Genomic DNA, 12,733 nt, shown 5'->3' with positions numbered 1-12,733 from the left:
GACCTGATTTCATCTCAGTTCACTGTAATGGACAAAACTGACCGGATTTCATCTCGGATAGTATTAAAGAAGACTTTCTTCATTTAACTTAGCTGCAAATCTTGTTACAGAAGAAGAAAAAAATTAATCCAGAAATAATTTGTATTTACCAAAATAAAAATAGTATTAAAAAGCTCAAAAGTCGATAATAAAACAGTTTATTTTGAAAAATGCTTCTTTTAATACGTGTTTTTGCTATGAATTACAGAACCAAGTGGACATAACCAATTCAAGTACATCCCGCTACTTTCCCCAGTTAAGTACATGGATCTCAGAGTTCCTTGGAAAAAATGGTGACATGGTGGCCTCAGATATTGGAAACAACATGCTGTCTCAGCAAGTATGTAGGATAGAAGGTCCCCAGCCATTTGGAGAATTGATCATTTGGCTCCTTCACTGGTTCTTAGTATATACTTTTCAGTTTAAATAACACACAATAAGTAGGTTCAATATAAACATTTTTGTAAATATAAATAATCTTTGGCATAATGGGGCAAATCCTGTCACAGCACACTGCACCAGCCGAGCTCTGAATTGTTTCTGTAGGAATACCTCAGGAAGAGAGACTCTGTGGAGTTTGTAGGGTTGTGAAGACTGTCCGACACCTGTATGTGGAGCCGCAAGGGGCTGATATGAGGTATATAGGGACACTGATAACCAAAACTCGACAAGTCTGATCCTGAGGATTGCTATAATAACAAACATCTGCCATTACTCCAGACATGCACCATAGGAAGTGGGTATAGGTATATGTTCATAATAGTTGAGTACATTTGACAAAAATAGGGGGTCAAAAGCAGAGCTATAAATGCATGAAACTTGGCAATGGCAATAGCATTAGCCGATTTGATAAAGGGCCCCTAGAACAGAGCTGGAATGGTACGCTATGCAAGAAATGTCCCAAATAAACAACATGGTGGAAGGAGGGGAGGCAGGTGTTTCTTTCCACAAATAATGTTAAAATCAAAATGAAGCATCTACACTGAAAGGAATGCATCTCTACAGGTGTATAAGTTATATGAATGATGCCTAACTGACAATGTTTGATCACATGCTTCAACTCAGTCATCTGATTGGTTCAACATGACAAAGTTTTTAAATTTAGTTACTAGCTTATTAACATATATTGGCTGCAATGACACCGTGTTTGGGCAGAGAACCATAGTAGACAAAGAGGGGCCCAGCAAGGAGCCAGAGAAGGATGCACTGTGTATTACTTAAACTACATTTTACCAATTAAATTATAATAAATTCAGACTCCTTTTAAAGGTTCTTGTAGATTAAATATACTTTTCTTTAGTTAATGTGTTGTGCTGTAATCTTATGTCTTTGGACTTCATAGGATCTCCATACATTTTTTATATAAACGTAACTACTTTCATAATCTTGACTATTTTGGAGAGTTTATTGCATTCTCTTCATATAAACTGGCTAGTTCTTTTTTAAAATTTAATTTGTGTTGACTTACTGTTTTGTAGAATTTCATGTTCTATTGTACATTGCCTTTGCACAATAAAAGCCTCCACACCAAAGGACACAGTATTTGCATAGCCTTCTTTCCATCCATTTAGGACTCTCCTCTTTGTAGAACAGGGAAAAACATCATGTATCACTATTGCCACCAAGGAATAAGTTGCAGAAATTGCAAATTTTGTGAGACTTGCTCAGTTTGGAAGGAAAAGTAAAAGAAGTTTGACAAAACAGAAATAGAGATAGGTTTCTAATCACTACTGAGAAATTTGATATCGGAAAGATTCAGATAAAAATCATCAGGTATACACATTCTACAGCAGTGGTAAAAAAATGGAATGGATGGCCAATGATAATTACAACTAGATGTTTGTAACCTGATTTTATTGACAAGGTGGTCTTGCACCACAAATGATGAATTCTTTTAATTATTTTAAATAATAATGATATAAGTTTTGGTACATTAATTTCATAACATGCCTGTGAATTTTCAATGCAAATATTAAATGAATAAAAATAATTATGTGTTTTGTATGTTTTATGTAATTTTTACTCGCATAATATGTTATCCACCTTTGGAAAGGCCACCTCTCACATAAGACCACCTTTTTGCTGCAGAATGGGTAGCCATATAATGTTAGGACCACTGTATATCCTTCCAGAATGAATTGCAGCTATTCAAGATACAAGTAGTTTGAGCTACAATGTGTGCTTTGCAAAAGAATTATTGTGTCTGTAATCTTCCACAACCAAACTGTATTGGGTTGATAATTAGTGGTTGTAAAAATCTACACTCACTGAAATATCATTACATTGTATATAAAAAAAAACAGAAATAAAAACATCAGAAGATTTCTGAATATTATATTTATTACGATTTTAATGGTATTTCAGACAGAAAAGTGCATATATTTTCAGCATTGAGAGTTGAAATACATGTATTACATTGAGTCACAAGGAGAAATAGGCATTGGCTCCTGGGTGAGTGTCTTTTATGCAGTAATTGGCTCCTGGGGGATTGTCTTGTGTGGGGAAAACCACAAGCAGCTAATAATAATTTGTAGTCTGATTAATATGTCATTATTCAAAAATAAAGTAAGACCTTTAATGGGTCCATGGTAGGGGGAGCTTTAGGGAAAACAGTCACCTTCCTGTCTGTCAGTATGCCTAAACACACTCAAAAAAATTCATTGCTTGATTTCATGCCATTCCCCACCCACTTTTGTTTCAATACAATTCATTAATAACCAAAGTAAAACACTGAATTTCTTTGCTTTTCCTTTTAAAGGCAAAGGTAGATGATTAGAACAATATTTCTTTTAGTTCTGTAATAAATTTTGATGCTAATTTGATGATTATAACAAATAATAGAAATTACATTGTTATTTACAGAATTCCTGCTAAAATAATTAACATATGATCCTTGAAAGAATGATTGAAATATCCTATTTGTGTATTCCAATCAGAAGCCAATTTTGACATTGAATAGATATGTGATGTTACTAAACAATTGAATAATTTTACTAAACTTTTCATCCTTGTTGAAACATGATTTTTTTGTTAAATCTAAATGTTTGACTTTACAGGTTTAATTTTGAATAACTTTCACTGCATGAAAGAGATGTTTTTATGAACAGAGGTATGATGAGAACAACTAAACTGTATTTCTATTTTGTGTACTACTAGGTGCTGAGACTGGTTCACTACCTGGTGTCATTTGGTTTTTACTCCAAATTGAGTGACATTCGTATGCTGCTGGAACCTCTGTCGAGCATGGTGGATGGTAGAGATGACATGCCTTTCCGTAACTTAGAAGGTCAGGATTTTGTTGTTAGTAGGATTCCTGCAGTGTCTCCTACATTGTTACCTCCCATTAACAGCAGCATTTAACATAATATTTGTGTCAGGTGTTCCCAAGTCATTGTCGATTTACTATTGCCTCTCTTGTCCCTAAAACAAGCAAAGCTTTTCCATCTGCTAAACATGTAGGTGACTTTTAATGAGTGATCATGCTGTGCACATCAGAAACTCCTCTTGCAACATACCAATAATTTTCTGCAAAAATTTCTTTGCACAAAATATATATGATAATCCAGTAATGCCATGAATGACTTAAAACTTATTTGTGTACATATTTATTCTTTGGTTAGAAAGACAGTTCTGAAGTAGAAGAGAGAACTTAGTTTAATTTACCATAACAAAAAGTCTTGCCAATTTCATGATGGTGGCATTCTGCACCTACTGTATTTCCCATGCCTCATTTTTCTCTTGTTGACAACTTCTGACCTGTTTGGTGATAAATGTCCCTTATTGATGGCGCTCTCAGTTTCTTATTTTACTTAGGGTTAGAATTTTAAAGAAAAAGAATTTCCCCGGCTTTCATCACTGGTTGTACTGGCTATTTAAAAAAGACCTTGAATATCTTTGGTATAGTTAAAAGAACCTTTAATTCCCTTTATTTTGGTGTATGATTGATGGATGTAATATGGGTTATAGAGTATATAGCTTAGCCTTACTCCAGATGTGCACCTTTCGAAAAAGTGCTAGCTCGACTTGGTCATTTTCACCTCCTGAACTTCAGAGGTAAATTGTATAAAAAAGAGCTGATAACTTTTTTTATATTTTATATATTTGGTAATTCATTCATTGCACTTTCAGAAGCTAGTATTGTCTAGTCTGGCAAGATTCATTGGGAAAATATTTTAATAGCTGCGATGGATAGTGTATTTTAGACTAATTTAGGCAGATTTTTTGAGCACAAGGGAGCAGTTATTTTAGTTAGCAGTGTGCTTAGATCATGTACAATTTCCAAAAGTACAATACCCAAAGAAATGTCAGTCACATTACATTAAAGTAGCACAGAGGTATGCCAACATTCTCTCCACTGTGCATGTTTTAAATGCAAACAACTTCACCTTACATACATAACTGGTGAGTGCCCCCATTAGGTCTGACAACTTCAGAGCTATGTGGAGGTGAATGTTCCATAGTATGTCTGACAACCTCATACCTCTTTGGAGGTGAATATCCCATAGTATGTCTGACAACCTCATACCTCTTTGGTGGTGAATGTCCCATAGTATGTCTGACAACCTCATACCTCTTTGGTGGTGAATGTCCCATAGTATGTCTATCTTTTATTCAGTGCAAGACTAAAATAGAAATCCTCTCTGCACTCTAGAAACATTGTTTTTACTCCTGGATTCAGCATCTGAACTGTTGCGGTTATCTTGAGTTCAGATGCCCCATAGAATTTTTGAGGTGCTTTAGAAGATTTGACTTTGAGCCATGCCAGAACTGCCCACATCTGAAAATTAAGCAGGAGGCCATGAATGCTTTTCATAAGAAAAGAAGTTGTCTTTTTAAGTTTTGATAGCTTGGGTACTGTTGAGAAAGCAACAAACAATCCACTGACTTTAACTTGAGGTGTGTATTTGCAAAGATGGAACGGTGCCAGCTAATTTTCAAATAAGTGTCGTGGAATGGTTGGTTTGATCAACAAACCTCTCCATCTCTAATTGATTTATAGAGAGTCCTAACAATGATTTATAGAGAGTCCTAACAATTAAATCATCATTAATTTCCCTGGTACTTACTATAGGAAAGTCCAAATTATGTTATTTGATAGAGTCCTAACCATCCAATTGTCAGCAAAACCCTGGTACTTAGGAAAGTTCAAATTTTGTTATTAGCTAGAGAATTCTAACCATCCAATCATCAGTAATATTCCTGGTACTTGGGGAAAGTCAAAAAAAATTTTTAATGAATGAGTCCTAGCCATCCAGCCATCAGTAATACTGTTTTTTCTGTATATCATGGGACATAAATGACTTTTTTTTCCCACTCCCAGATCTTAAGGTGAAACTCTTTTCACCTAGGTCCTAATCCCAAGGCTTATGAAACTAAATAAATTTGTTTCGAATTTGCAACTCTGCCCACCCCTACTGCATGTTACTATAAAATGTATAAATATAATGCTTATTTGATAATCAAATGAAAGAAACTAACCTTGTATTGGTATCATTTATTCCTCTTTTTTGTCATCATTAGCAAGTTATTGAAGACAAAAATATATCCATAAAATATATCCATGTAGCATATGAATCCATACTGGAGTGTGTATCACTTATGTCAGATAATACATGGTACATTGTTCATTGACGTGATTATAGAGAAATGAATTGTGTTTTGTGGTACTCAAAGGTTTGAATATGTTATCAGACTGAAAACTGGATCCAACAAACAAGAGAGAGAGGGAGAGAACAATAATAACTGATTGCTTGAAGGCACCTGCCATTAACACATGACACTGTGTTAGGTGCAAAATAACCAAGATTGTATTATATCCAGGTTAACTATGTGACAGTATCTCGCTAAAAAAATCATTATTTGAAAATGCATTCACAGTGAGTACAAATGAGTTACACAAAGTATTACTAAAGCAAGTTAATGCTGTATATACTATCTACCCTGCAGTCATTAATGCCTGTTTGTATCAATTTTGAATACAGATGGCAAAACACAAATTAAAGTTTTGGTGTGAATAAACAAAACTGGTAGTGACCAGTAAACTCGTTGTTTAAAATTAATGGCGAATATCAAAATAAAGGTTATTTTAGTACAAAGCAAGCCAATCTATAAAGCCAACTTTTGATTCTTTTAAGTGTGTTGACTGACATAGGGAAGACAACTGTGGTTCCTTTTTATCAGCATTCACTATAATTTTGAAAATAAATTGAAACAATGGAACAGTTTTAAAGCAACACAATCCAGTGTTTTGTGCATGGACATCAATGACCCAGCATCTTCCAGAAAATTTGGAAGAGAAAATAAAATCATTTGATGAATTCCTTAAGGCCAGAAGAGAAGAAAACAATTTTGCAGAAAATATGATCATTAACTTGGACGAAACTTCAGTGTACTTTTATTTCATTCCTGGACAGACTGTCCAAAAAAGGGGGTTAAAAGTGTGAGAATTGTTGTCTGGTGAAGATACAAAAAAAAACCTTTAGTACTTGCAGTTTCCACAGCTGGAGATGTGATGCACTGAAAGATAATTTTCAGGTTTGAGAGAGCTATACAATATTGATGACTGAAAGGATGGATTGTAGATGTGCTGGAGAATGGTTGGCATGATGAGGTGATACTGTAGTGGATTAAAGAATATTATCTTAAGTAGACGGTTTAATATTTTTTAAAATAAAATTTGAGTGCATTTTCTGACATAATTTTCAAATGATTTGAAAGGTGTTCCACAACTTATGACTTAAGAAAAACAATGTATCCCAGAATATACAGTGCACAAAAAATTACTTTACAAATTTATTTATGGTGCCCCCAGAAATATGGTGTCTCAAAATATATGACAAACGTGGTATCCCTGGTACTTAAAATCCTGGTTTTGTTATTTGATCTAGAGTCCTAACCATCCAATCATCAGTAATATCCCTGGTACTTAGGAAAGTCCAAATTTTGTTTTTTGATATAGAGTCCTAACCATCCATTCCTCATCCATGGTACTTAGGAAAGTCCAGATTTTGTTATTTCATAGAGTCCTAACCATCCAATCATCAGTAACATCCCTGGTACTTAGGAAAGTCCAAATTGTGTTATTTGATATAGAGTCCTAACCATCCAGTCAGCAGTAACATCCCTGGTACTTGGGAAAGTCCAAAATTTGTTATTTGATAGAGAGTCCTAACCATCCAGTCATCAGTAATATCGATTGTACTTAGGAAAGTCCAAATTTTGTTTTTTGATAGAGAGTCCTAACCATCCGATCATCAATAACATCCCTGGTACTTGGGAAAGTCCAATTGTTTTTATTTGATAGGGAGTCCTAACCATCCAGTCATCAGTAATATCCCTGGTACTTAGGAAAGTACAAAAAGTTTGTTATTTGATGGAGAGTCCTAACCATCCAGTCATCAGTAACATCCCTGGTACTTAGGAAACTCCAATTTTTTTTATTTGATAGAGAGTCCTAACCATCCAGTCATCAGTAATATTGATTGTACTTAGGAAAGGCAGCTTGTTAATCTTGCGATACTTTTTATTATTATCATTACCTGGAAAAAAAGTCTTATAAAAGAAGCCAATATGGACTGAATGAACAGAAATGTTGCCTTGATAGGTAAATGGAGCATGCCATTGTCTGTTCAACACAACTACAGACTGCATTGCATTTTTACAACTTTATAACATTTTTGGAACCTTCATCAGAAAATAAGTAAGAATATTTATATGGATAATGGATAGTTGTGCATAGGCAGATCCATTACGTATAACTGGGTATAGACAATCCATGATTTGTAAAAGTCATATTGGATCTTGTCTCCTTTGTAATAGAGTTGAAGCTGCTCAAGTGCTTTGTGGTGCTGTATGCCACCTTATGGTGCTGATCAGTTTGCACTTACTGACAATATGCTCACCTACTCATATGTTTTAAATGCACAGAGTGTCAACATTGATTGAAATGGCACAACTCTTGTACTTATCTACTGTAATAACATAAGTAAATACAGTTAAAAACATGTGCTGTTATTTGTAGGTAAAGAGAATGACGAGATAGTACAGAGCTTCAAAATAAAAGAGAGGTTTGAGCAAAGTCCAGAGACAAAGGCTGTTGTAGATGCCAAGCTCCAGTAAGTGTTTCTTTTATTCATTCATTTGCCTTCTGTCTTGCTTGTGTGAGATGTTAATAATAGTAGTATACTGCAGTCAAATGGCCATCAAATTGTGCTGAAACCTCATTAAAACCTGTCAAAAATTAACCTTCAGCCCTCTTTTGCATTACTGAATTTGATGTCCACTAAAAATGTTTCCCAGATGCACTAGAGAACATGCTTGATTGCAGATGCTGCATGGTCAAAAGGTCAAACAATAGGGTCACAGAAGTAACATAAATGCAAGCAAAATTATCCTTTTCAATTATCTTTACTTCCTCATGCTATAATGGTAAAATTCTATAAAATTTATCAAGATATAAAAATCACAGAAAAAAACTTAGGCCAAAAAAAAATCTGTTTTTCCAGTTGGCCAACTCAGTTTTGTATTACCAACCTTAGCACTCTTTCCCCCGTGTTAAAACAAAATTTAAAAAACTTCTTCCTGGAATTGATTTATGCATTTAATTCAGTCAGTTTTATACGTACTAATCATTCAATTATATTTCATGTCACAAAAAAAGATAAAACCTACTTACCTACCTTAATTTTAAATCCAATGGAATAGGAAACATATTTTTGAGCTTAATAGCTGTTAGAATTATTAATCCTTAAATGAAATGCCTTGAATGGCATGATGTTAAAAGGACTGATGAAACTTTGTATTTAGGTAGAAGTACCATATATGTCTATTGATAAGTCCATGCACGATAACAAGCTCAGCCCTCTTATTCTATATAAATATGACAATAAGCCCACTCTAGTTTTTTTAAAAATTTATTTGACTGGTCTTGGTCTTATCATAGAAGAGACATTGCATGCCAAAAAAAGCATGATAGGTTCATCACAGGTTTTATGACTTTAATGAGAAGGACAGAAATATTTTTAAAACTCAAAGTACTTGAAAAATATTGATAACTTGATAACTTTCCTCCGTTAAAGTTGATTATAAAGTTCGTCATGTCATTTTACTACATGCTGAATAATGGTCTAAAATTAGAATTGCTTTCAGACTAACATGATAATCTGACACAAAAATTTGTCACTACACAGTGAATTAGATGCAGGCAATTTACAAATTCACAATTAAAAATTGTTCTTTTTTCAGAATTTTATAACTCAGCTCAGTGCATCTTGTATATGTAGTAAAATTAAGAAAATATTCTTATCTTGATCATGTTTCTTTCATTATGTTCACATTATTATCATTTATAGTTCTTAATTACCATATGTACTTGCTTATAAGTTGAGTTCAATTGCAAACAACATAGATTGCTGCTGCATAATGTGCTGGTAGGTCATAGTCACTGTTGTTATGTTCTACTAGTTACTCCATAAAATAATAAAATAAAATAGAGACAAACAGTCATACATATAATTATATTGTTATAAAGGTTATACAATATACAATATATCAATAAAAAAAAAAGTAATACAATTTTATATAGTGAATTGGCATTAAGTCCATTAGGATATAGAGTATCTAACTTAAGAATCCAGTAAGTTTCTTTATGAGTCTATTCATGTCACCATGCACAATATCTGTTGGCTTGAAAGAAAAATCGAGTACAGAGTGATTATTGGTGTTAAAGCGTGTTGAAATATTAGAGGAAAACTGAGGATCTCTATAACTTTTTATGTGAAAGCGATAATTATTCATTCTCTTAGAAACTTCTTGAAGTGTTTGTCCAACATATTGATATTTTGTATATCCTTTAATAGAACTAATTATATGTATGACTGTTTGTCTCTATTTTATTATACTATTTTACTGATTCAGGTTTCATTAGAGACTAATGTATCTTTTCTATATATATATATATAAAATAATTTGGACGATGCATATCATTCATGATGTTACATAATGACGTAATTGTCATTTTGAAATAAAAGACATCATCCGTTTTTGTCAAAACATTTCAAGCCTGAAGAAGCATAAATGCGAAACTAGTTGCACAGAACTTTCGGCGTTTGTGTTGTTTTTATCCCAGCTACTAATTACTCCTAACAAACTGCATAGACCCAGATCTGCATGCACATTATGCAGTGGCAGGGCTTGGTCTGTGTAGTTTGCAGTTTTTCACAACTTATAAGTGAGTATATGGGATAAGAAGTTGGTTTAGTTTTAAGTATGGTGATTTGCACAGATCAGTCATTTTTCAAAAGACAATCTCATTATATCTCTGAAAAATATTTATTTCTGTATGTGACTTGTATATCAAATTGTGTAAAAATGTCTTGTACAATCCAGATTTCCACTGAATCAAAATCAAAATCAGAAGCCTGTAGTGACAAAAATAGCTTTGTTTCCAATCCCAGACCCATTTTTCACTTTGCCTATAGTCATGTCTTCAATTTATTTCAATACGAATGATTTCCAGATGAAAATGTTTTGAATAAACCATTTCTGTAAGTTTGAAAATGTTGCACTTAATATTGCTATGTGATTTTATGGATTCTCATTTCAGGTCAATGGAGGTCCTTGATCTCTTCTTCAATTATATCTTCAACATGCGGCTTGCGGTAAGATACAATAATTTAATCAGTACAGGTTTTTCAATTTTGTAGTAAAATTCAGTGATTTAATTTGTACAGTTTTTTCTGTTTTCTGGTAAGAGTCAATGATTTAATTAGTACAGGTTTTTCAATTTTGTGGTAAGATTCAGTTATTTAATATGTACAGGTTTTCTGTTTTCTGGTAAGATTCAGTGATTTAATCAGTACAGTTTTTCCATTTTGTAAGATTCGGTGATTTAATCATTACAGGTGTTTCTATTTTGTGGTTTGATTCAATGATTTAATAATTACAGATCTTTCTACATGAATTTATGGTTTGATTCAGTGATTTAATAATTACATATCTTTCTACATGAATTTGTGGTTAGATTCAATGATTTAATAATTACAAATTTATCTACATGAATTTGTGGTTAGATTCAATAATTTAATAATTACAAATTTTTCTACATGAATTTGTGGTTAGATTCAATAATTTAATCAGGACAGATCTTTCTACATGAATTTGTGGTTAGATTCAATGATTTGATAATTACAGATCTTTCTACGTGAATTAGGTGGTTAGATTCAATGATTTAATAATTACAAATCTTTCTACATGAATTTGTGGTTAGATTCAATGATTTAATTAGTACAGACCTTTCTGCATGTATTTGTGAAGTAATCAACTGCAAAATAAATCCTTATATCCATACAAGCTTAAAATAAATGATAGAAAAATATCAGTATGAAAACAATCATTCTGGCTGAATACTCTAGTCTTGTGGTACCAAAATGCGAGATCATTCTTCACTGTTTTTGTAAATTGAAATATGTTTGTATTGCATATATGTGTTGAAAAAACTCAGAATTGGATCATTTGGAAAGCCTTGCCATCACTGGGCTTCATTTTATTGGAGCTTTGGTAACATGGAAAATAAATAGCCTTGGGTAAGATGCTTGCTGTTCACTTTGCAGCCTCCCAGGTTTAATCCTATGAACCAGCCTGTGTAAGGGTTTGCAGTTGTTAATCCGTGGTTCTGATGGTTAGCCATCAAGTATGGTTCCTGCTGTAGTAAAGCAGCCTTGTAATATTAAATGTTTTACGACTCCATGGTCTTAAAATAAGTAATATGAAAGAGTGAGAAGCAACAAGCTCTGTAAAATTCAACAAATAATTTATTTTCCTATAATACAAAGTGAAAAATGTAATTGCAAATTAAATTCCAAATATTCCTAGAATTTCTAACACAAATCCTAATGATTAAAGCTCTGAATAAACTTTAGTGGCATTCCAAAATAAATCTAATGCTGTAATGGTTGATATGCCTGAGGTGACTTGTGTTGTGGTGATGTGACAACAGTGTTTTGTTGAATCACAATCATACAATCCAAGAATATATCCTTATTTGAAATTTCACTATAAATCCAAATCTCTATTTCTAAGAACATTGGTTTTGAGCAGTTTGTATTTCCAGAGAAGAATAACTTTAATTAAATATTTTGAATAAATAAATTCATGCCTAATTACAGTATGAGTTATTCCTAGATTACCCAGATTAGATAGTCCTCTATTTGAACTCAAGTCACACTGAGCATTTTCTAAACAAAACTATTACCTAATGGGAAATTTCCTTCTGGAAGGCTACAAATGTTTACAAGGTAAAATCTTAGTTATAATGTGTTAAACAACAATTAGACCTGACATTTCATGGGGAATTTCCAGTGTTCTGAACTCATATTGAGATAAACAAGTTTATAAACCAAAATCACTGAATCAGGTCAGGTAGAAAGCAAACTTGTTTTTGGACCAAGTCAGGTTCAAAATACAATTATTGATTGCATATAATGAATAAAAAAACTAACAAACAATGCAAATTCAATATACATAACAGATGCTTTACATAAACTAATAGAACTTTCTGAACAATCATGGTACAATAAATGGTAGAAGTAAACGTCAATCTTCCATCTGTATAGACAATTTACAGGAACAAAACAAGTGTACCATTTAGCAAGGCTAATTAATTATTCCAAGTTGTATGTTGCAGCCAAAACCACAT

The 12,733-nt window shown here is 32.9% G+C and overlaps 1 protein-coding gene across 1 annotated transcript in view; it reads left to right on the top strand.

The window, feature by feature from the left end:
- Positions 1-12,733, top strand: part of LOC149798873 (inositol 1,4,5-trisphosphate-gated calcium channel ITPR2-like) — a 367,714-nt gene that overhangs the window by 138,195 nt on the left and 216,786 nt on the right. Inside the window, exons 24-27 of the mRNA XM_089957788.1 lie at positions 248-379; positions 3,196-3,325; positions 8,060-8,153; positions 10,643-10,697. Coding sequence (XP_089813914.1) covers positions 248-379; positions 3,196-3,325; positions 8,060-8,153; positions 10,643-10,697 — 411 coding nt within the window. The remainder of the gene's footprint in view (positions 1-247; positions 380-3,195; positions 3,326-8,059; positions 8,154-10,642; positions 10,698-12,733) is intronic.

Source organism: Sinohyriopsis cumingii, chromosome 5, assembly GCF_028554795.1.
Source record: "Sinohyriopsis cumingii isolate HCF-2022 chromosome 5, ASM2855479v2, whole genome shotgun sequence".
Lineage (NCBI taxonomy): Eukaryota > Metazoa > Mollusca > Bivalvia > Unionida > Unionidae > Sinohyriopsis > Sinohyriopsis cumingii.
Note: the sequence above shows the minus strand (reverse complement) of the source record. Positions and strands in the feature narration are given on the sequence as shown.